At 43.7% G+C, this 23,805-nt stretch overlaps 1 protein-coding gene across 1 annotated transcript in view; it reads left to right on the top strand.

The window, feature by feature from the left end:
* LOC139405583 (CUB and sushi domain-containing protein 3-like) overlaps positions 1–23,805 on the top strand; it is a 493,337-nt gene that overhangs the window by 90,726 nt on the left and 378,806 nt on the right. The window contains exons 4-13 of the mRNA XM_071147995.1: positions 1,188–1,300; positions 4,383–4,460; positions 7,015–7,102; positions 10,435–10,559; positions 12,848–12,969; positions 17,306–17,409; positions 18,315–18,427; positions 21,081–21,263; positions 21,521–21,711; positions 22,384–22,519. Of these exons, the coding sequence (XP_071004096.1) occupies positions 1,188–1,300; positions 4,383–4,460; positions 7,015–7,102; positions 10,435–10,559; positions 12,848–12,969; positions 17,306–17,409; positions 18,315–18,427; positions 21,081–21,263; positions 21,521–21,711; positions 22,384–22,519 (1,253 nt within the window). The remainder of the gene's footprint in view (positions 1–1,187; positions 1,301–4,382; positions 4,461–7,014; positions 7,103–10,434; positions 10,560–12,847; positions 12,970–17,305; positions 17,410–18,314; positions 18,428–21,080; positions 21,264–21,520; positions 21,712–22,383; positions 22,520–23,805) is intronic.

The following is a 23,805-nucleotide window of genomic DNA, read 5'->3' as shown; positions in this document are numbered from 1 at the left end:
GATGTTCATACCAGACATTACTGTGATGTTCCTACCAGTCATTACTGTGATGTTCATACCAGACATTACTGTGATGTTCCTACCAGTCATTACTGTGATGTTCCTACCAGTCATTACAAACATACTGGAGCCTTTAAGCTGCTCTGCTCAGGGAGGTCTCTGACAACCTCCTCTCATTTTAATATTCTCTAAAAATATGATCTTGTTTCGATCTCATAGACTACAGCAACTTTGTCTGATAACCATGTTGTTATAGACTATAACAGCTGTGTCTGATTACCATGTTGTTATAGACTATAACAGCTGTGTCTGATAACCATGTTGTTATAGACTATAACAGCTGTGTGTGATAACCATGTTGTTATAGACTACAGCAGCTGTGTGTGATAACCATGTTGTTATAGACTATAACAGCTGTGTCTGATAACCATGTTGTTATAGACTATAACAGCTGTGTGTGATAACCATGTTGTTGTAGACTATAACAGCTGTGTCTGATAACCATGTTGTTATAGACTACAGCAGCTGTGTGTGATAACCATGTTGTTATAGACTATAACAGCTGTGTCTGATAACCATGTTGTTATAGACTATAACAGCTGTGTCTGATAACCATGTTGTTATAGACTATAACAGCTGTGTCTGATAACCATGTTGTTGTAGACTATAACAGCTGTGTCTGATAACCATGTTGTTATAGACTATAACAGCTGTGTCTGATAACCATGTTGTTATAGACTATAACAGCTGTGTCTGATAACCATGTTGTTATAGACTATAACAGCTGTGTCTGATTACCATGTTGTTATAGACTATAACAGCTGTGTGTGATAACCATGTTGTTATAGACTATAACAGCTGTGTGTGATAACCATGTTGTTATAGACTACAGCAGCTGTGTGTGATAACCATGTTGTTATAGACTATAACAGCTGTGTCTGATAACCATGCTGTTATAGACTATAACAGCTGTGTGTGATAACCATGTTGTTATAGACTATAACAGCTGTGTGTGATAACCCTGTTCTGTAGATAGCAGATACTGGTTGTTCCTTTCTCTTCTTGTCCTTGAAGTAACAGCGGTCGTGTACATGTGGAGAAACAGATTGTCTGGAACAGGACAGACATGACAGGTGATTGAACCAGTCAGATGACAGAGGCTGTTGTGTCTGTATCTTTACCTGCAGGTTATCTGGTGTGAATATACCAGCACCCGTCATCAGCAACAAGAACTGGCTAAGACTCCATTTTGTGACCGACAGGGATCACCTGCATAAAGGATTCACACTTCAGTATCAAGGTAAGACATAATCAACCCATTATTGAATGAATTCATTGTCACATTTGACAACCATAAAATGTTTTGGTTTTTTTTTTCACCTGAAAGTCTTTGTAGTTGGATAATAACCAGGAAGGGACCAAGGAGGACCAAGGAACTCTTTCTACAATTACCTGACTATTTTTCTGTTGCCATGTTCAACAGGTCCTCCTTGTTCTTTGATACCTAATAAGCCCTAATAACCACTAATAACCACTCATAACCCCTAATAACCACCATTAGCCACTAATAACCACCATTATCCCTAATAACCACTCATAACCCCTAATAACCACCATTAACCCCTAATAACCACCATTATCCCTAATAACCACTCATAACCCCTAATAACCACCATTATCCCTAATAACCACCATTATCCCTAATAACCACCATTATCCCTAATAACCACCATTATCCCTAATAACCACCATTATCCCTAATAACCACCATTATCCCTAATAACCACCATTATCCCTAATAACCACTCATAACCCCTTACTTTTATTATTTATATATTTTTTTACCTTTATTTAACTAGGCAAGTATTTTCAATGACGGCCTAGGAACAGTGGGTTAACTGCTAATAACCACTCATAAACACTAATAACCACTCATAACCCCTAATAACTACTAATACCCTCTAATAACCACTAATAACCCCTAATAACCACTCATAACCCTTTATGACCACTTATAACCCCTGATAACCACGTATAACCCCTGATCACCCCTGATAATCCCATTTAACCACTCATAACCCCTTATAACCACTCATAACCCCTTATAACCACTCATAACCCCTGATAACCACTTATAACCCCTGATAACCCAAGATAACCACTCATAACCCCTTATAAACACTCATAACCCCTTATAACCACTCATAACCCATAATAACCACTCATAACCCCTAATAACCACTCATAACCCCTTATAACCACTCGAGAACCCCTGATAACCACTCATAACCCCTAATATCCACTCATAACCCCTTATAACCACTCATAACCCCTAATAAGCCCTCATAACCCCTTATTGCCACTCATAACCCCTTATAACCACTCATAACCCATAATAACCCCTCATAACCCCTAATAACCACTCATAACCCCTTATAACCACTCGAGAACCCCTGATAACCACTCATAACCCCTAATAACCACTCATAACCCCTTATAACCACTCATAACCCCTAATAAGCCCTCATAACCACTCATTGCCACTCATAACCCCTTATAACCACTCATAACCCCTTACCAAAGAGTACTTTCTACCTACTACTTTTCTGATGATCTCATGTATCCGTGCAGCGTTTCATCCTCATCTTGTCTACTGATCAGTGACCAGCTCCATTCACTCTTCTCTGATTGGTTAAAGACTAATGATGTCTTTGTTCTAGTTGTATCCCTCCAGACCAAAGGCCCCCTATCCGTGATTGGTCAAATTGTTACAGGTGTATTATACACTGCAGAGCCAGACAGAGTTCTATAATACATTCCCTTCCCATTCTCCTTTACCAGGACTTTGAAGATCGTGTTTATAAAGCAACCTAACAGCTAGCCAGCCAATCCAGGCCATACGTGAAAAAAACATTTTCTCAATGATGGTGTTTCGCTGTAGTGCATATAGTGCACTACTTTTAGCCAGATCCCCTGATTGTATGATTGTATGTCGCAAAGACATTTCCCCGGTGACAGTTTTCAGTTGTATCTGATAATTTATTGCACCAACTTGGCTTCCTACGTTTCTAGGGGATTGTTAGAGGGGAACAATGAAAACAAGGCTGCTGCCCTGTCTTGGAGGGTTTCTAGGGGATTGTTAGAGGGGAACAATGAAAACAAGGCTGCAGCCCTGTCTTGGAGGGTTTCTAGGGGATTGTTAGAGGGGAACAATGAAAACAAGACTGCTGCCCTGTCTTGGAGGGTTTCTAGGGGATTGTTAGAGGGGAATAATGAAAACAAGACTGCTGCCCTGTCTTGGAGGGGTTGTAGGGGATTGTTAGAGGGGAACAATGAAAACAAGGCTGCTGCCCTGTCTTGGAGGGGTTGTAGGGGATTGTTTTCTCATTCATCCTATTATATTATATTCTACTCATTCATATTCATAAAAAGATATATCGGTTTTGGATTCAATTGGATACCCTTTTCACCCCCTGTAAACACGTCAGTTGCAAAGACAATCAATCTAATACATTTTTTTAATGGAATTTATCAATGAAGTTATGGTCATGCCACTGAAATGACACCCTATTCTGTTTGTAGCAGGGGTGATGGCTCACACTTCAGTATGTAGCAGGGGTAATGGCTCACTCTTCTGTATGTAGCAGGGGTAATGGCTCACTTTTCTGTATGTAGCAGGGGTAATGGCTCACTATTCTGTATGTAGCAGGGATAATGGCTCACTTTTCTGTATGTAGCAGGGGTAATGGCTCACTATTCTGTATGTAGCAGGGATAATGGCTCACTTTTCTGTACGTAGCAGGGATAATGGCTCACTCTTCAGTATGTAGCAGGGGTAATGGCTCACTCTTCTGTATGTAGCAGGGATAATGGCTCACTTTTCTGTATGTAGCAGGGGTAATGGCTCACTCTTCTGTATGTAGCAGGGATAATGGCTCACTTTTCTGTATGTAGCAGGGGTAATGGCTCACTTTTCTGTATGTAGCAGGGATAATGGCTCACTTTTCTGTACGTAGCAGGGATAATGGCTCACTTTTCTGTACGTAGCAGGGATAATGGCTCACTTTTCTGTATGTAACAGGGATAATGGCTCACTTTTCTGTATGTAGCAGGGATAATGGCTCACTTTTCTGTACGTAGCAGGGATAATGGCTCACTTTTCTGTATGTAACAGGGATAATGGCTCACTTTTCTGTATGTAGCAGGGATAATGGCTCACTTTTCTAAAACAAATATGAATCCGATAGCAATTATTCATGATGTTCGTTCCTCATAAGGGGCTATGTGTTATTACTGAACTAAAACCGCCACTGTGTCTTCCTCTCATCTAACGCTGGAACTTTGTTTTATCTAATGCCATTGTTTTTATTGCTCTCATCCAGTGAAAAGCTCTGGTGAGCTGAAATCCAGAGGAGTCAAGTTACTACCGGGAAAGGACAACAATAACAAATTGTCTTTGAGTGAGTTTCCTATTTATCTTTATGCTAATCATTTACTGTGTGTGTTTGTGTTTGGGCTATTTGCTTGTTTGAGACGGGGTGGTTCTTTGTTTTAAGCTGGGGCGTTTAGCTACACTCATAGAGAAAAAGGGTTCCAAAAGGGTTCTTTGGCTGTCCCCATAGGAGAACCCTTTTGGTTCCAGGTAGAACCCTTTTTGGTTCCAGGTAGAACCCTTTTTGGTTCCAGGTAGAACCCTTTTTGGTTCCAGGTAGAACCTTTTTGGTTCCAGGTAGAACCCTTTTTGGTTCCAGGTAGAATTATTTTGGATTCCATGTAGAACCCTCTGTGTTAAGGGTTCTTTGGCTGTCCCCATAGGAGAACCCTTTTGGTTCCAGGTAGAACCCTTTTTGGTTCCGGGTAGAACCCCTTTTTGGTTCCAGGTAGAACCTTTTTGGTTCCAGGTAGAACCCTTTTTGGTTCCAGGTAGAATTATTTTGGATTCCATGTAGAACCCTCTGTGTTAAGGGTTCTAGATGGAACTCAAAAGGAATCGCTGAAGTTCAGTCCTTTGTCTTTTTTAACAAAGGCAATGCCCCCCAGTGCTCTGTGGGAAATGGGCTCTGTCAAGCTACGCTGTATACCCATGTGGAAAAGAGTCATGAAAAACAAATAAGAATCTTGTATTATAATAAGCCATCTAATAAGGATCCGGTAAAATTGTGTGTTTTACAGTACCTTATACTGTATGTTAGTGGTATATTTGTAGATACAGTAGATTGTGTGTTTTACAGTACCTTATACTGTATGTTAGTGGTATATTTGTATATACAGTAGATTGTGTGTTTTACAGTACCTTATACTGTATGTTAGTGGTATATTTGTATATACAGTAGATTGTGTGTTTTACAGTACCTTATACTGTATGTTAGTGGTATATTTGTATATACAGTAGATTGTGTGTTTTACAGTACCTTATACTGTATGTTAGTGGTATATTTGTATATACAGTAGATTGTGTGTTTTACAGTACCTTATACTGTATGTTAGTGGTATATTTGTATATACAGTAGATTGTGTGTTTTACAGTACCTTATACTGTATGTTAGTGGTATATTTGTATATACAGTAGATTGTGTGTTTTACAGTACCTTATACTGTATGTTAGTGGTATATTTGTATATACAGTAGATTGTGTGTTTTACAGTACCTTATACTGTATGTTAGTGGTATATTTGTATATACAGTAGATTGTGTGTTTTACAGTACCTTATACTGTATGTTAGTGGTATATTTGTATATACAGTAGATTGTGTGTTTTACAGTACCTTATACTGTATGTTAGTGGTATATTTGTATATACAATAGATTGTGTGTTTTACAGTACCTTATACTGTATGTTAGTGGTATATTTGTATATACAGTAGATTGTGTGTTTTACAGTACCTTATACTGCATGTTAGTGGTATATTTGTAGATACAGTAGATTGTGTGTTTTACAGTACCTTATACTGTATGTTAGTGGTATATTTGTAGATACAGTAGATTGTGTGTTTTACAGTGCCTTATACTGTATGTTAGTGGTATATTTGTATATACAGTAGATTGTGTGTTTTACAGTACCTTATACTGTATGTTAGTGGTATATTTGTATATACAATAGATTGTGTGTTTTACAGTACCTTATACTGTATGTTAGTGGTATATTTGTATATACAGTAGATTGTGTGTTTTACAGTACCTTATACTGCATGTTAGTGGTATATTTGTAGATACAGTAGATTGTGTGTTTTACAGTACCTTATACTGTATGTTAGTGGTATATTTGTAGATACAGTAGATTGTGTGTTTTACAGTACCTTCTACTGTATGTTAGTGGTATATTTGTATATACAGTAGATTGTGTGTTTTACAGTACCTTATACTGTATGTTAGTGGTATATTTGTATATACAGTAGATTGTGTGTTTTACAGTACCTTATACTGTATGTTAGTGGTATATTTGTATATATAGTAGATTGTGTGTTTTACAGTACCTTATACTGTATGTTAGTGGTATATTTGTATATACAGTAGATTGTGTGTTTTACAGTACCTTATACTGTATGTTAGTGGTATATTTGTAGATACAGTAGATTGTGTGTTTTACAGTACCTTATACTGTATGTTAGTGGTATATTTGTAGATACAGTAGATTGTGTGTTTTACAGTACCTTATACTGTATGTTAGTGGTATATTTGTATATACAGTATATTGTGTGTTTTACAGTACCTTATACTGTATGTTAGTGGTATATTTGTATATACAGTATATTGTGTGTTTTACAGTACCTTATACTGTATGTTAGTGGTATATTTGTATATTTGTTTACTTATATACCTTAAATTACATATACAATTCTACAATACATGATCGTGGTGTACATGATCCCCCCCCCCCCTTTCCTTCTCCTCCTCTCCTCTCCTCCTGATAAACAGTAACATTGTGTTTCTACCTGATTGGTGTGTTTCTATAGTGAATCAATAAGCCTGATAAACAGTAACATTGTGTTTCTACCTGTTATTTTGTTCCTACAGTGAACGAAGGAGGAATTAAACAGCTGTCCAATTATTGCCCGGATCCGGGGGAACCTGAGAACGGCAAACGCAGAGGCTCTGACTTCAGGTGAGCTCGTCTGTAACTAAACATGCCTGTCTACCTCCCTCACCTGGGCCTGTGTCCTAAATGGGCCCTGGTCAGACCTCCCTCACATTGCCTTGTGTTCTAAATGGGCCCTGGTCAGACCTACCTCACATGGGCCTGTGTTCTAAATGGGCCCTGGTCAGTCCTACCTCACCTAGGCCTTTGTTCTAAATGGGCCCTGGTCAGTCCTACCTCACATGGGCCTGTGTCCTAAATGGGCCCTGTTCAGACCTACCTCACCTGGGCCTGTGTCCTAAATGGGCCCTGGTCAGACCTCCCTCACATGGGCCTGTGTTCTAAATGGGCCCTGGTCAGACCTCCCTCACATGGGCCGATGTTCTAAATGGGCCCTGGTCAGACCTACATCACATGGTCCTGTGTTCTAAATGGGTCCTGGTCAGACCTACCTCCCATGGGCCTGTGTTCTAAATGTGCCCTGGTCAGACCTACCTCACCTAGGCCTGTGTCCTAAATGGGCCCTGGTCAGACTTCCCTCACATGGGCCTGTGTTCTAAATGGGCCCTGGTCAGACCTACCTCACCTAGGCCTGTGTCCTAAATGGGCCCTGGTCAGACCTACCTCACCTGGGCCTGTGTTCTAAATGGGCCCTGGTTAGACCTACCTCACCTAGGCCTGTGTTCTAAATGGGCCCTGGTCAGTCCTACCTCACATGGGCCTGTGTCCTAAATGGGCCCTGGTCAGTCCTACCTCACATAGGCCTGTGTTCTAAATGGGCCCTGGTCAGACCTACCTCACATGGGCCTGTGTTCTAAATGGGCCCTGGTCAGTCCTACCTCACATGGGCCTGTGTCCTAAATGGGCCCTGGTCAGTCCTACCTCACATGGGCCTGTGTTCTAAATGGGCCATGGTCAAACCTACCTCACATGGGCCTGTGTCCTAAATGGGCCCTGGTCAGTCCTACCTCACATGGGCCTGTGTTCTAAATGGGCCATGGTCAAACCTACCTCACCTAGGCCTTTGTTCTAAATGGGCCCTGGTCAGAAGTAGTTCACTGTATGGAGAATATGATGCCCTCTGATGATCAGCCATGGAGTCAGTTGGAATATAATGCATCCTCTAGACTACAGACCCTGGTAAATAAGAGACAAAACTAGATATTTTAAATTGCAGTTATGGCTTCAGTCCATCTGTCCATAATATGTCCTCAGTCCATCTGTCCATAATCTGGCCTCAGTCCATCTGTCCATAATCTGGCCTCAGTCCATCTGTCCATAATATGTCCTCAGTCCATCTGTCCATAATATGTCCTCAGTCCATCTGTCCATAATATGTCCTCAGTCCATCTGTCCATAATATGTCCTCAGTCCATCTGTCCATAGTATGTCCTCAGTCCATAATATGTCCTCAGTCCATCTGTCCATAATATGTCCTCAGTATATCTGTCCATAGTATGTCCTCAGTCCATAATATGTCCTCAGTCCATCTGTCCATAATAGGTCTTCAGTCCATCTGTCCATAATATGTCCTCAGTATATCTGTGAATAATATGTCCCCAGTCCATCTGTCCATAATATGTCCTCAGTCCATCTGTCTATAATATGTCCTCAGTCCATCTGTCCATAATATGTCCTCAGTCCATCTGTCCATAATATGTCCTCAGTCCATCTGTCCATAAATGTCCTCAGTCCATCTGTCCATAATATGTCCTCAGTCCATCTGTCCATAATATGTCCTCAGTCCATCTGTCCATAATATGTCCTCAGTCCATCTGTCCATAATATGTCCTCAGTCCATCTGTCCATAATATGTCCTCAGTCCATCTGTCCATAATGTCCTCAGTCCCTCTGTCCATAATATGTCCTCAGTCCATCTGTCCATAATATGTCCTCAGTCTATCTGTCCATAATATGTCCTCAGTCCATCTGTCCATAATATGGCCTCAGTCCATCTGTCCATAATATGTCCTCAGTCCATCTGTCCATAATATGTCCTCAGTCCATCTGTCCATAATATGTCCTCAGTCCATCTGTCCATAATATGTCCTCAGTCTATCTGTCCATAATATGTCCTCAGTCCATCTGTCCATAATATGTCCTCAGTCCATCTGTCCATAATATGTCCTCAGTCCATCTGTCCATAATATGTCCTCAGTCCATCTGTCCATAATATGTCCTCAGCACATCTGTCCATAATATGGCCTCAGTCCATCTGTCCATAATATGTCCTCAGTCCATCTGTCCATAATATGTCCTCAGGTCATCTGTCCATAATATGTCCTCAGTCCATCTGTCCATAATATGTCCTCAGCACATCTGTCCATAGTATGGCCTCAGTCCATCTGTCCATAATATGTCCTCAGTCCATCTGTCCATAATATGTCCTCAGTCCATCTGTCTACAATATGTCCTCAGTCCATCTGCCCATAATATGTCCTCAGTCCATCTGTCCATAATATGTCCTCAGTCCATCTGTCCATAGTATGTCCTCAGTCCATCTGTCCATAGTATGTCCACAGTCCATCTGTCCATAATATGTCCTCAGTCCATCTGTCCATAGTATGTCCTCAGTCCATCTGTCCATAATATATGTCCTCAGTCCATCTGTCCATAATATGTCCTCAGTCCATCTGTCCATAATATGTCCTTAGTCCATCTGTCCATAATATGTCCTCTGTCCATCTGTCCATAATATGTCCTCAGTCCATCTGTCCATAATATGTCCTCAGTCCATCTGTCCATAATATGTCCTCAGTCCATCTGTCCATAATATGTCCTCAGTCCATCTGTCCATAATATGTCCTCAGTCCATCTGTCCATAATATGTCCTTAGTCCATCTGTCCATAATATGTCCTCTGTCCATCTGTCCATAATATGTCCTCTGTCCATCTGTCCATAATATGTCCTCAGTCCATCTGTCCATAATATGTCCTCTGTCCATCTGTCCATAATATGTCCTCAGTCCATCTGTCCATAATATGTCCTCAGTCCATCTGTCCATAATATGTCCTCAGTCCATCTGTCCATAATATGTCCTTAGTCCATCTGTCCATAATGTCCTTAGTCCATATTCCAAATGATCCTAAAGCTTCTTATTATATTAGACTGTGTGGGTGGAGTTGACTGTGTGGGTGGGGCTAGACTGCGTGGGTGGAGCTAGACTGTGTGGGTGGAGCTAGACTGCGTGGGTGGAGCTAGACTGTGTGGGTGTAGCTAGACTGTGTGGGTGGAGCTAGACTGTGTGGGTGGAGCTAGACTGTGTGGGTGGAGCTAGACTGTGTGGGTGGAACTCCTCTCAACCTTTTTCTTCTAAAGACTTCCCTTTATTACATGAATGTGTTGTTATGTGTTCAAGCATTGGAGCGACGGCTCAGTTTACCTGTGATGAGGACCATGTGCTGCAGGGCTCCAAAACCATCACCTGTCAGAGGGTGGCTGAGGTGTTCGCTGCCTGGAGCGACCACAGACCTGTCTGTAAAGGTGAGGCCCTCTTCCTGGTACATCTAATATAGATACACGCTGCCTGGAGCGACCACAGACCTGTCTGTAAAGGTGAGGCCCTCTTCCTGGTACATCTAATATAGATACACGCTGCCTGGAGCGACCACAGACCTGTCTGTAAAGGTGAGGCCCTCTTCCTGGTACATCTAATATAGATACACGCTGCCTGGAGCGACCACAGACCTGTCTGTAAAGGTGAGGCCCTCTTCCTGGTACATCTAATATAGATACACGCTGCCTGGAGCGACCACAGACCTGTCTGTAAAGGTGAGGCCCTCTTCCTGGTACATCTAATATAGATACACGCTGCCTGGAGCAACCTCAGACCTGTCTGTAAAGGTGAGGCCCTCTTCCTGGTACATCTAATATAGATACACGCTGCCTGGAGCGACCACAGACCTGTCTGTAAAGGTGAGGCCCTCTTCCTGGTACATCTAATATAGATACACGCTGCCTGGAGCGACCACAGACCTGTCTGTAAAGGTGAGGCCCTCTTCCTGGTACATCTAATATAGATACACGCTGCCTGGAGCGACCACAGACCAGTCTGTAAAGGTGAGGCCCTCTTCCTGGTACATCTAATATAGATTCACGCTGCCTGGAGCGACCACAGACCTGTCTGTAAAGGTGAGGCCCTCAGCCTGGTACATCTAATATAGATACACGCTGCCTGGAGCGACCACAGACCAGTCTGTAAAGGTGAGGCCCTCTTCCTGGTACATCTAATATAGATACACGCTGCCTGGAGCGACCACAGACCTGTCTGTAAAGGTGAGGCCCTCTTCCGGGTTCATCTAATATAGACAACTGCTTTGATTAAACCAGGGCCTGTGGATATATGCAGATTCTAATGGTCAAACCTTTACCTCTGTTTAATATTGTACGATAGCAGAGAATATTACACCAGCAAGGTATTATTCCCTCTCTGCATTTAAACATCTCACTCTCCTGTCTCTTGTTTCAGTTAAAGAGCTGCAGGATATTGACTGAACATGACATAATCTAGTATCCCGTTTAAACATCTCACTCTCCTGTCTCTTGTTTCAGTTAAAGAGCTGCAGGAGATTGACTAAACATGACATATTCTAGTATCCCATTTAAACATCTCACTCCTGTCTCTTGTTTCAGTTAAAGAGCTGCAGGACATTGACTAAACATGACATATTCTAGTATCCCATTTAAACATCTCACTCTCCAATGCTCTCCTAGTCTCTCACTTTTTTTATTTTTCAATTTTTTATTGAACCTTTATTTAACTCGACAGTTAAGAACAAATTCTTATTTACAATGACGGCCTACCAAAAGGCAAAAGGCCTCCCGCGGGGACGGGGGATAAAAAATAAAGTAAATAAAATATAGGACAAAAACACACACAAGAGAGACAACACAACTCTACATAAAGAGAGACACCACAACACTACATAAAGAGAGACCCAAGTCAACAACACAGCATGGTAGCAACACATGACAACACAGCATGGTAGCAACACATGACAACACAGCATGGTAGCAACACATGACAACACAGCATGGCAACAACACATGACAACACATCATGGTAGCAACACATGCCAACACAGCATGGTAGCAACACAACATGACAACACATCATGGCAGCAACACATGACAACACAGCATGGTAGCAACACATGACAACACAGCATGGCAGCAACACATGACAACACAGCATGGTAGCAACACATGACAACACAACATGGTAGCAACACAACATGACAACACATCATGGCAGCAACACATGACAACACAGCATGGTAGCAACACATGACAACACAGCATGGCAGCAACACATGACAACACAGCATGGTAGCAACACAACATGACAACAACATGGTAGCAACACAACATGACAACACAGCATGGTAGCAACACATGACAACACAGCATGGTAGCAACACAACATGACAACACAGCATGGTAGCAACACATGACAACACAGCATGGTAGCAACACAACATGACAACACAGCATGGTAGCAACACAACATGACAACAACATGGTAGCAACACAACATGGTAGCAGCACAAAACATGGTACAAACATTATTGGGCACAGACAACACCACAAAGGGCAAGAAGGTAGAGACAACAATACATCACACAAAGCAGCCACAACTGTCAGTAAGAGTGTCCATGATTGAGTCTTTGAGTGATTGAGTCTTGTTTCAGTTAAAGAGCCGCGAAACATTGACTAAACAAGACATATTCTAGTCTCTCATTTAAACATCTCACTCCTGTCTCTTGTTTCAGTGAAAACGTGCGGATCGACACTCCAGGGTCCATCGGGGACGTTCACCTCTCCCAATTTCCCCATCCAGTACGAGAGTAATTCCCACTGTGTGTGGATTATCACTGCTAGTAACCCCAATAAGGTATGGTTTATATACTTAGGCCTTTACCTGTCAGCTCACTCCTAGCCTCTCCTAGTCTCTCCTAGGCTCTCCTAGTCTCTCCTATGCTCTCCTAGTCTCTCCTAGTCACTCCTAGTCTCTCCCAGTCTCTCCTATGCTCTCCCAGTCTCTCCTAGTCTCTCCTAGTCTCTCCTAGTCTCTCCTGGCCTCTCCCGGTCTTTCCCAGTCTCTCCTAGTCTCTCCTATGCTCTCCTAGACTCTCCTAGTCTCTCCTATGCTCTCCCAGTCTCTCCTAGTCACTCCTAGTCTCTCCCAGTCTCTCCTATGCTCTCCCAGTCTCTCCTAGTCTCTCCTAGTCTCTCCTAGTCTCTCCTGGCCTCTCCCGGTCTTTCCCAGTCTCTCCTAGTCTCTCCTATGCTCTCCTAGACTCTCCTAGTCTCTCCTATGCTCTCCCAGTCTTTCCTAGTTTCTCCCAGTCTCTCCTAGTCTCTCCTATGATCTCCTAGTCTCTCCTAGTCTCTCCTAGTTTCTCCCAGTCTCTCATAGTCTCTCCTATGATCTTCTAGTCTCTCCTAGTCTCTCCTAGATTCTCCCATGTCTCTCATTGACATTGAAGTCATTATCTACGCTTCACATTACCATGTGTTAGCTAACGTTACCTAACGTCATTAGGATAATTATGCACTGTTCCTGCATTGCTAATTCAACACACTGCAGGCATAGGCCGCATCACAAAAGGCCCCATTTTCCCTATTTAGTGCACTACGTTTGACCAGTGGCCATTTGGTAAAGTGCACTATATAAAGAATAGAGTACACTGTGGGACGCTGCGCTGTCCTGTCCCCAAAGCACAGACACTACAAGGTCCTAGAGAACAACAGAAGCATGTTGCCGTCATGTTTCGCTGTTGGCATTCGACAGGAATGTGACACGCGTGGCATTTTTAAAGCTTTAATCTGAGCTCCGTGTGGACGAGGTAGAAATACACAACCTTTTTCTTCATTCACATTAAGCTTCCCTGCATGTGTCTCGTTATATGTTAAAAGCTTCCCTGCATGTGTCTCGTTATATGTTAAAAGCCTCCCTGCATGTGTCTCGTTATATGTTAAAAGCTTCCCTGCATGTGTCCCGTTATATGTTAAAAGCCCCCCTGCATGTGTCATGTTATATGTTAAAAGCTTCCCTGCATGTGTCTCGTTATATGTTAAAAGCTTCCCTGCATGTGTCTCGTTATATGTTAAAAGCCCCCCTGCATGTGTCTCGTTATATGTTAAAAGCTTCCCTGCATGTGTCATGTTCTATGTTAAAAGCTTCCCTGCATGTGTCTCGTTATATGTTAAAAGCTCCCCTGCATGTGTCTCGTTATATGTTAAAAGCCCCCCTGCATGTGTCATGTTATATGTTAAAAGCTTCCCTGCATGTGTCATGTTATATGTTAAAAGCTTCCCTGCATGTGTCATGTTATATGTTAAAAGCTTCCCTGCATGTGTCATGTTATATGTTAAAAGCTTCCCTGCATGTGTCATGTTATATGTTAAAAGCTTCCCTGCATGTGTCATGTTATATGTTAAAAGCTTCCCTGCATGTGTCATGTTATATGTTAAAAGCTTCCCTGCATGTGTCATGTTATATGTTAAAAGCTTCCCTGCATGTGTCATGTTATATGTTAAAAGCTTCCCTGCATGTACCATGTTATATTTGGTTGTGTGTATGGTTAAATAAAGGGAGGAGAGTAGCTCGGTCACGGTCAGCTACGATGCATCCCAAATAGCAACCTACAGTGCCTTGCGAAAGTATTCGGCCCCCTTGAACTTTGCGACCTTTTGCCACATTTCAGGTTTCAAACATAAAGATATAAAACTGTATTTTTTTGTGAAGAATCAACAACAAGTGGGACACAATCATGAAGTGGAACGACATTTATTGGATATTTCAAACTTTTTTAACAAATCAAAAACTGAAAAATTGGGCGTGCAAAATTATTCAGCCCCTTTACTTTCAGTGCAGCAAACTCTCTCCAGAAGTTCAGTGAGGATCTCTGAATGATCCAATGTTGACCTAAATTACTAATGATGATAAATACAATCCACCTGTGTGTAATCAAGTCTCCGTATGAATGCACCTGCACTGTGATAGTCTCAGAGGTCCGTTAAAAGCGCAGAGAGCATCATGAAGAACAAGGAACACACCAGGCAGGTCCGAGATACTGTTGTGAAGAAGTTTAAAGCCGGATTTGGATACAAAAAGATTTCCCAAGTTTTAAGCATCCCAAGGAGCACTGTGCAAGCGATAATATTGAAATGGAAGGAGTATCAGACCACTGCAAATCTACCAAGACCTGGCCGTCCCTCTAAACTTTCAGCTCATACAAGGAGAAGACTGATCAGAGATGCAGCCAAGAGGCCCATGATCACTCTGGATGAACTGCAGAGATCTACAGCTGAGGTGGGAGACTCTGTCCATAGGACAACAATCAATCGTATATTGCACAAATCTGGCCTTTATGGAAGAGTGGCAAGAAGAAAGCCATTTCTTAAAGATATCCATAAAAAGTGTTGTTTAAAGTTTGCCACAAGCCACCTGGGAGACACACCAAACATGTGGAAGAAGGTGCTCTGGTCAGATGAAACCAAAATTGAACTTTTTGGCAACAATGCAAAACGTTATGTTTGGCGTAAAAGCAACACAGCTCATCACCCTGAACACACCATCCCCACTGTCAAACATGGTGGTGGCAGCATCATGGTTTGGGCCTGCTTTTCTTCAGCAGGGACAGGGAAGATCGTTAAAATTGATGGGAAGATGGATGGAGCCAAAAACAGGACCATTCTGGAAGAAAACCTGATGGAGTCTGCAAAAGACCTGAGACTGGGACGGAGATTTGTCTTCCAACAAGACAATGATCCAAAACATAAAGCAAAATCTACAATGGAATGGTTCAAAAATAAACATATCCAGGTGTTAGAATGGCCAAGTCAAAGTCCAGACCTGAATCCAATCGAGGATCTGTGGAAAGAACTGAAAACTGCTGTTCACAAATCCTCTCCATCCAACCTCACTGAGCTCGAGCTGTTTTGCAAGGGGGAATGGGAAAAAATGTCAGTCTCTCGATGTGCAAAACTGATAGAGACATACCCCAAGCGACTTACAGCTGTAATCGCAGCAAAAGGTGGCGCTACAAAGTATTAACTTAAGGGGGCTGAATAATTTTGCACGCCCAATTCTTCAGTTTTTGATTTGTTAAAAAAGTTTGAAATATCCAATAAATGTCGTTCCACTTCATGATTGTGTCCCACTTGTTGTTGATTCTTCACAAAAAAATACAGTTTTATATCTTTATGTTTGAAGCCTGAAATGTGGCAAAAGGTCACAAAGTTCAAGGGGGCCGAATACTTTCGCAAGGCACTGTATTCCCTACATAGTGCATTACATTTCATCAGGGCCCATATGGCTCTGGTCAGAAGTTGTGCACTATATTGAAAATAGGATGCTAATTGGGATGCATCGTAGGTGACTGTGACCAGAAGATTCATAAAAAGGGAAGACAGAGAGGCAATTCATTATTTCAGTCAATAAGTTCATCTCAAATTGCATCTTTGCATGATTGCTTCTCAGTATTTGATTTGTGTTCTGAGGGGGATTGTCAAATCCATGCCATTAGCAATCTATAAAGTCCTCCCTGAAGACCATTTGCAGTGCTTCTGGTGCGAACAATTCAGGGCCTTGCTTTTGGTGAGAGACAACACACACTCTACTTGACGAAATGCATCCGTTTGACAGGACTTGTTAGGATTCATTTGGTTTCTTTGTTGTGCCGTCGAATTGTCTTTCACTCATTGTGAACCGAAAAGCGATGTGGGCGGATATTTAGTAAACATCAGAAAATGACTTGAATGAATATGATTCCGAACACTCTCCCAAAGGTGTGTTTGATGCGAATCAGCAGCTGCTAGTACGTCTGTTTATGAACGTGATGTGAGGTAAATGTCGAACGATTCTCCGGTCACATACTGTGACTTGATGATGTAATAGCAGTGCATACAGTGCAGTAGCTGGGTGGGATTGTGCTTCTGTTATCTCCTCTAAAGCTTTCTGTCAGCGGTGGATTAGCTGTCGTTTTACCAGATACCACGTCCTATTGTACAGCCAATCAAATGAAAACATTGTTTATTTCTGCTGTCTAAAAAAGTTAAATAAAGCGATGCGTTCATGATTTTGTTGTCCAATGAATAATGATGTGTATATAATATAATAATATAAATATATGTATATCATATCATATTATAATATAAATATAATATACATGAGTGGAAAATACGTTGTCAGTATATGTTGTAAATGGGTTTACTTCCAACAGGTTATCCAGGTCAACTTTGAGGAGTTTGACATGGAGATCGGCTATGACTCATTAACCATCGGAGACGGAGGGCAAGTTGGAGACTCAAGAACTATAATACAAGTGTAGGTATTATACTTGAATTATCCTCGGATCCCACAACCACATCTAGCTGTGAGATTACACTTAAATAAACATGTCTGTTGTTTGATGGTTCAATTAAGTCCACTTACATTCCACGTTGTTTTTAAAATGTTAATATTAACTCTATAACTAATTAACATATGTGTTGTTTGATGGTTCAATTAAGTCCACTTACATTCCACGTTGTTTTTAAAATGGTAATATTAACTCTATAACTAATTAACATATGTGTTGTTCGAGGGTTCAATTAAGTCCACTTACATTCCACGTTGTTTTAAAATGTTAATATTAACTCTATAACTAATTTACATATGTGTTGTTTGATGGTTCAATTAAGTCCACTTACATTCCACGTTGTTTTAAAATGTTAATATTAACTCTATAACTAATTTACATATGTGTTGTTTGATGGTTCAATTAAGTCCACCTACATTCCACGTTGTTTTTAAAATGTTAATATTAACTCTATAACTAATTTACATATGTGTTGTTTGATGGTTCAATTAAGTCCACCTACATTCCACGTTGTTTTTAAAATGTTAATATTAACTCTATAACTAATTTACATATGTGTTGTTTGATGGTTCAATTAAGTCCACCTACATTCCACGTTGTTATATATTTTTTTATTTAACTCTAACTAATAAACATGTTTGTTGTTTACAATAATGACTTATCATCAAGTTTCTCTTACATGCCTGGTTGTATAAAAAAGGTAAATAGCTTTTAAGATAACCCTGTCTCTTATTTCTGTTTTTGTATTTAACCTTTATTTGGACAGATAAGTCAATTAAGAACAGATTCTTATTTACGATTACAACCGATCTGATTGGCTGAAGGGCAGTATTGTGACGGGCCATTGGTTGTATTGTGCTCTTATCTGCAGCTTGACAGGTAGCTTCGTGCCTGACCTTATTGTCAGCATGTCCCATCAAATGTGGCTGCACCTTCAGTCTGATGAGAGCGTGGGATCAATCGGCTTCAAGATCAACTATAAAGGTACAAACACTATCAAACTATTTAACCCTAGACACAGTATACAGTCCTCCTCTGTGCTGATAACGATAACATGTTGAGATACAAACACTATCAAACTCTTTAACCCTAGACACAGTATACAGTCCTCCTCTGTGCTGATAACGATAACATGTTGAGATACAGACACTATCAACCGACCTTAGCCCATGCCTGTCCCAGACCTAGCCCCCAGACCCTAGCCCCCAGCCCCTATCCCAGCACCTATCCCCAGCACCTATCCCCAGCCCCTAGCCCCTAGCCCCTATCCCCAGCCCCTATCCCCAGCCCTTATCCCCAGCCCCTATCCCCAGCCCCTATCCCCAGCGCCTATCCCCAGCCCCTATCTCCAGCACTTATCCCCATGCCCTAGCCCCTGCACCTAGCCCCAGCACCCCTCCCCAGGAACTCTCCCCAGCACCGTCCCCAGCCCCTATCCCCAGCACCTATCCCCAGCACCGTCCCCAGCCCCTATCCCCAGCACCTATCCCCAGCGCCTATCCCCAGGGCCTATCCCCAGACCCTATCCCCAGGCCCTATCCCCAGCGCCTATCCCCAGCACCGACCCCAGCACCGTCCCCAGCCCCTATCCCCAGCCCCTATCCCCAACCCCTATCCCCAACCCCTATCCCCAGCCCCTATCCCCAACCCCTATCCCCAGCACCGTCCCCAGCCCCTATCCCCAGCACCGTCGCCAGCACCGACCCCAGCACCTATCCCCCTATCCCCAGCCCCTATCCCCAGCACATATCCCCAGCCCCTATCCCCAGCCCTTATCCCCAGCACCGGCCCCAGCACCGATCCCAGCGCCTATCCCCAGCACCTATCCATCCTAAACCTGACCCAGGGCCAGACTACCTGCATCCCAGACCTGGCCCAGGACCAGACCTTCTCCATCCCAGACCTGGCCCTGGACCAGACCTTCTCCATCCCAGACCTGGCCCAGCACCAGACTACCTCCATCCCAGACCTGGCCCAGGACCAGCCTACCTCCATCCCAGGACCAGACCATCCCAGACCTGGCCCAGGACCAGACTACCTCCATCCCAGACCAGACCCAGGACCAGACCTTCTCCATCCCAGATCTGTCCCAGGACCAGACTACCTCCATCCCAGATCTGTCCCAGGACCAGACTACCTCCATCCCAGACCTGGCCCAGGACCAGACTACCTCCATCCCAGACCTGGCCCAGGACCAGACTACCTCCATCCCAGACCTGACCCAGGACCAGACCTTCTCCATCCCAGATCTGTCCCAGGACCAGACTACCTCCATCCCAGACCTGGCCCAGCACCAGACTACTTGCATCCCAAACCTGGCCCAGCACCAGACCTTCTCCATCCCATCCCAGACCTAGCCCAGGACCAGACCTTCTCCATCCCAGACCTGGCCCAGGACCAGACCCATTCCATCCCAGACCTGGACCATCACCAGACTACCTCCATCCTAGACCTGGCCCAGGACCAGACCTTCTCCATCCCAGACCTGGCCCAGGACCAGACCCATTCCATCCCAGACCTGGACCATCACCAGACTACCTCCATCCTAGACCTGGCCCAGGACCAGACCTTCTCCATCCCAGACCGGGCCCAGGACCAGACCTGCTCCATCCCAGACCTGGCCCAGGACCAGGCTACCTCCATCCCAGACCTGGCCCAGGACCAGACCTTCTCCATCCCAGACCGGGCCCAGGACCAGACCTTCTCCATCCCAGACCGGGCCCAGGACCAGACCTGCTCCATCCCAGACCTGGCCCCGGACCAGACTACCTCCATCCCAGACCGGTCCCAGGACCAGACCTGCTCCATCCCAGACCTGGCCCAGGACCAGACCTTCTCCATCCCAGACCTGGCCCAGCACCAGCCTACCTCTATCCCAGACCTGTCCCAGCACCAGACCACCTCCAACCCAGACCTGGCCCAGGACCAGACTACCTCCATCCCAGACCTGGCCCAGGACCAGATCTTCTCCATCCCAGACCTGGCCCAGCACCAGCCTACCTCCATCCCAGACCTGTCCCAGCACCAGACCACCTCCATCCCAGACCTGGCCCAGCACCAGACTACCTCCATCCCAGACCTGGCCCAGGACCAGACCTCCTCCATCCCAGACCTGACCCAGGACCAGACTACCTCCATCCCAGACCTGGCCCAGGACCAGACTACCTCCATCCCAGACCTGGCCCAGGACCAGACCTTCTCCATTCCAGACCTGGCCCAGGACCAGACTACCTCCATCCCAGACCTGGCCCAGGACCAGACTACCTCCATCCCAGACCTTGCCCAGGACCAGACCTTCTCCATTCCAGACCTGGCCCAGGACCAGACTACCTCCATCCCAGACCTGGCCCAGGACCAGACTACCTCCATCCTAGACCTGGCCCAGGACCAGACCTTCTCCATCCCAGACCTGGCCCAGGACTAGCCTACCTCCATCCCAGGACCAGACCTTCTCCATCCCAGACCTGGCCCAGGACCAGACCTTCTCCATCCCATACCTGGCCCAGGACCAGCCTACCTCCATCCCAGGACCATCCCAGACCTGGCCCAGCACCAGAGACCCTTTGAGACAGATACTATCAGTATCAAACAGATAAAATACTAACATTTGACTCATCCCTGTCTCTTTCTCTGACAGAGATTGATAAGGAGAGTTGTGGGGATCCAGGCACACCTCTGTATGGCTTCCAGGAGGGCAGTGGGTTTCTGAACGGGAACGTGCTGCGGTTCGAGTGCCAGTTTGGCTTTGAGCTGATTGGAGAGAGGATGATCACCTGTCAGAACAACAACCAATGGTCTGCTAACATCCCCATTTGCATATGTGAGTATCTGGACTTGCAGAGTATGGAGAGTATGTTCATTGTTTGAAATTCCATGTTAAAAAGCACAGTCATTCTGTGGAATATGTTTTTTATTACAATAAGTAAGGAAATACATTATTACACTTTTCAGGTTTACAGAGTAGACCTGTTAGGAAAACCCTCCCATGCTGCCTCGGTGGAATACCTTAATGAACATATGAATATGCAAACATAAACATTTCTACACCTAACCCACTCCTTTTTCCTACTCCCACAGTCCCATGTTTCTCCAACTTCACGGCGGCCGTGGGCACTGTGCTGTCCCCTGACTACCCAGAGGGCTATGGGAACAACCTGAACTGTGTGTGGATCATCATCTCTGAACCAGGCAGCCGGATCCACCTGGCCTTCAACGACTTTGACCTGGAGCCTCCATACGACTTCCTCACCGTGAAGGACGGAGACCAGGTAATGGATTGATTGAGACCAGGTAATGGATTGATTGAGACCAGGTAATGGATTGATTGAGACCAGGTAATGGATTGATTGAGACCAGGTAATGGATTGATTGAGACTAGGTAATGGATTGATTGAGACCAGGTAATGGATTAATTGAGACCAGGTAATGGATTGATTGAGACCAGGTAATAGATTGATTGAGACCAGGTAATGGATTGATGGAGACTATGTAATGGATTGATTGAGACCAGGTAATGGATTAATTGAGACCAGGTAATGGATTGATTGAGACCAGGTAATAGATTGATTGAGACCAGGTAATTGATTGATTGAGACTAGGTAATGGATTGATTGATTGATAATTGATTGAGTAGCTAGTAAAAGGGGAAGGGCATCATGGAGGTTTTTAAATCACTCTTAAAAACCCACCGTTTTAGCTTAGCCTGAAATCTTCCTAGCTTTATGTTAGTGGTTTCATACAGCCTTTCTGGGACTTTAGGTTTATTTTAGCTGAACGCTTATTTCCTCTTGGTTTGTGGTTAGTTCTTTCATTTTCTTGTTTCACCAAAAATGTTGTGTTGTTTAAGTGTATCATTTCTTTGAATAGTGTTGTGTTGTTTAAATGCCCCCCCCCCCCCCCCCCCCTTTAAATAACGTTTCCACACGATGTGGTCGTACCAGACGGGCTCGTCCATCCTGGGGAGGTACTCGGGAGCCGAGGTGCCGTCTCACTTCACCTCCAACAGTAACATACTCCAGCTGGAGTTCCAGGCTGACCACTCCATGTCCGGAAGAGGATTCAACATCACCTACAGCAGTCAGTACCCTGCTCTACTATGACCTCACCATGTCCTTACGACGCACGTTGGTTTTATTTTCTTTGTTGTTGGGAGAGAGAAGCCGTTGATGAACCAAGTGTACGGTCTTGTGAGTCACTGTAAACCCCACTGGTAAAAACACATGTTGAATTAGCGTTCGTTCAGTGTCACACTGTTACAAAGGCTGTACCGTCATTACATGTGTCATGCGTCTCTTACCGCTTGGTCACCGAAAGGATGCTGGTTTGGAATATTTGAGGTGACAAGGTGAAAAATCTGTCGATGTGCCCTTGAGCAAGACACTTATCCCTAATTTGCTGTTGGTGCACCAATTCAATTCAATTCAATTCAAGGGGCTTTATTGGCATGGGAAACATGTGTTAACATTGCCAAAGCAAGTGAGGTAGATAATATTATTATAAAATGAACAGTAAACATTACACATACAGATATTTCAAAACAATGCTACTATGACTGACCCTGTAAAACAACACCTATCATACTACTATGGCCGACCCTGTAAAACAACACCTATCACACTACTATGACTGACTCTGTAAAACAACACCTATCATACTACTATGGCCGACCCTGTAGCACAACACCTATCATACTACTATGACTGACCCTGTAAAACAACACCTATCATACTACTATGACTGACCCTGTAAAACAACACCTATCATACTACTATGGCCGACCCTGTAAAACAACACCTATCATACTACTATGGCCGACCCTGTAAAACAACACCTATCATACTACTATGACCAACCCTGTAAAACAACACCTATCATACTACTATGGCCGACCCTGTAAAACAACACCTATCATACTACTATGACTGACCCTGTAAAACAACACCTATCATACTACTATGGCCGACCCTGTAAAACAACACCTATCATACTAATATGGCTGACCCTGTAAAACAACACCTATCATACTACTATGGCTGACCCTGTAAAACAACACCTATCATACTACTATGGCCGACCCTGTAAAACAACACCTATCATACTACTATGACTGACCCTGTAAAACAACACCTATCATACTACTATGGCCGACCCTGTAAAACAACACCTATCATACTACTATGACTGACCCTGTAAAACAACACCTATCATACTACTATGACTGACCCTGTAAAACAACACCTATCATACTACTATGACTGACCCTGTAAAACAACACCTATCATACTACTATGGCCGACCCTGTAAAACAACACCTATCACACTACTATGACTGACTCTGTAAAACAACACCTATCATACTACTA

The sequence above is a fragment of the Oncorhynchus clarkii genome, chromosome 3, assembly GCF_045791955.1.
Source record: "Oncorhynchus clarkii lewisi isolate Uvic-CL-2024 chromosome 3, UVic_Ocla_1.0, whole genome shotgun sequence".
NCBI lineage: Eukaryota > Metazoa > Chordata > Actinopteri > Salmoniformes > Salmonidae > Oncorhynchus > Oncorhynchus clarkii.
This window is presented reverse-complemented; position numbering and strand designations above follow the sequence as displayed.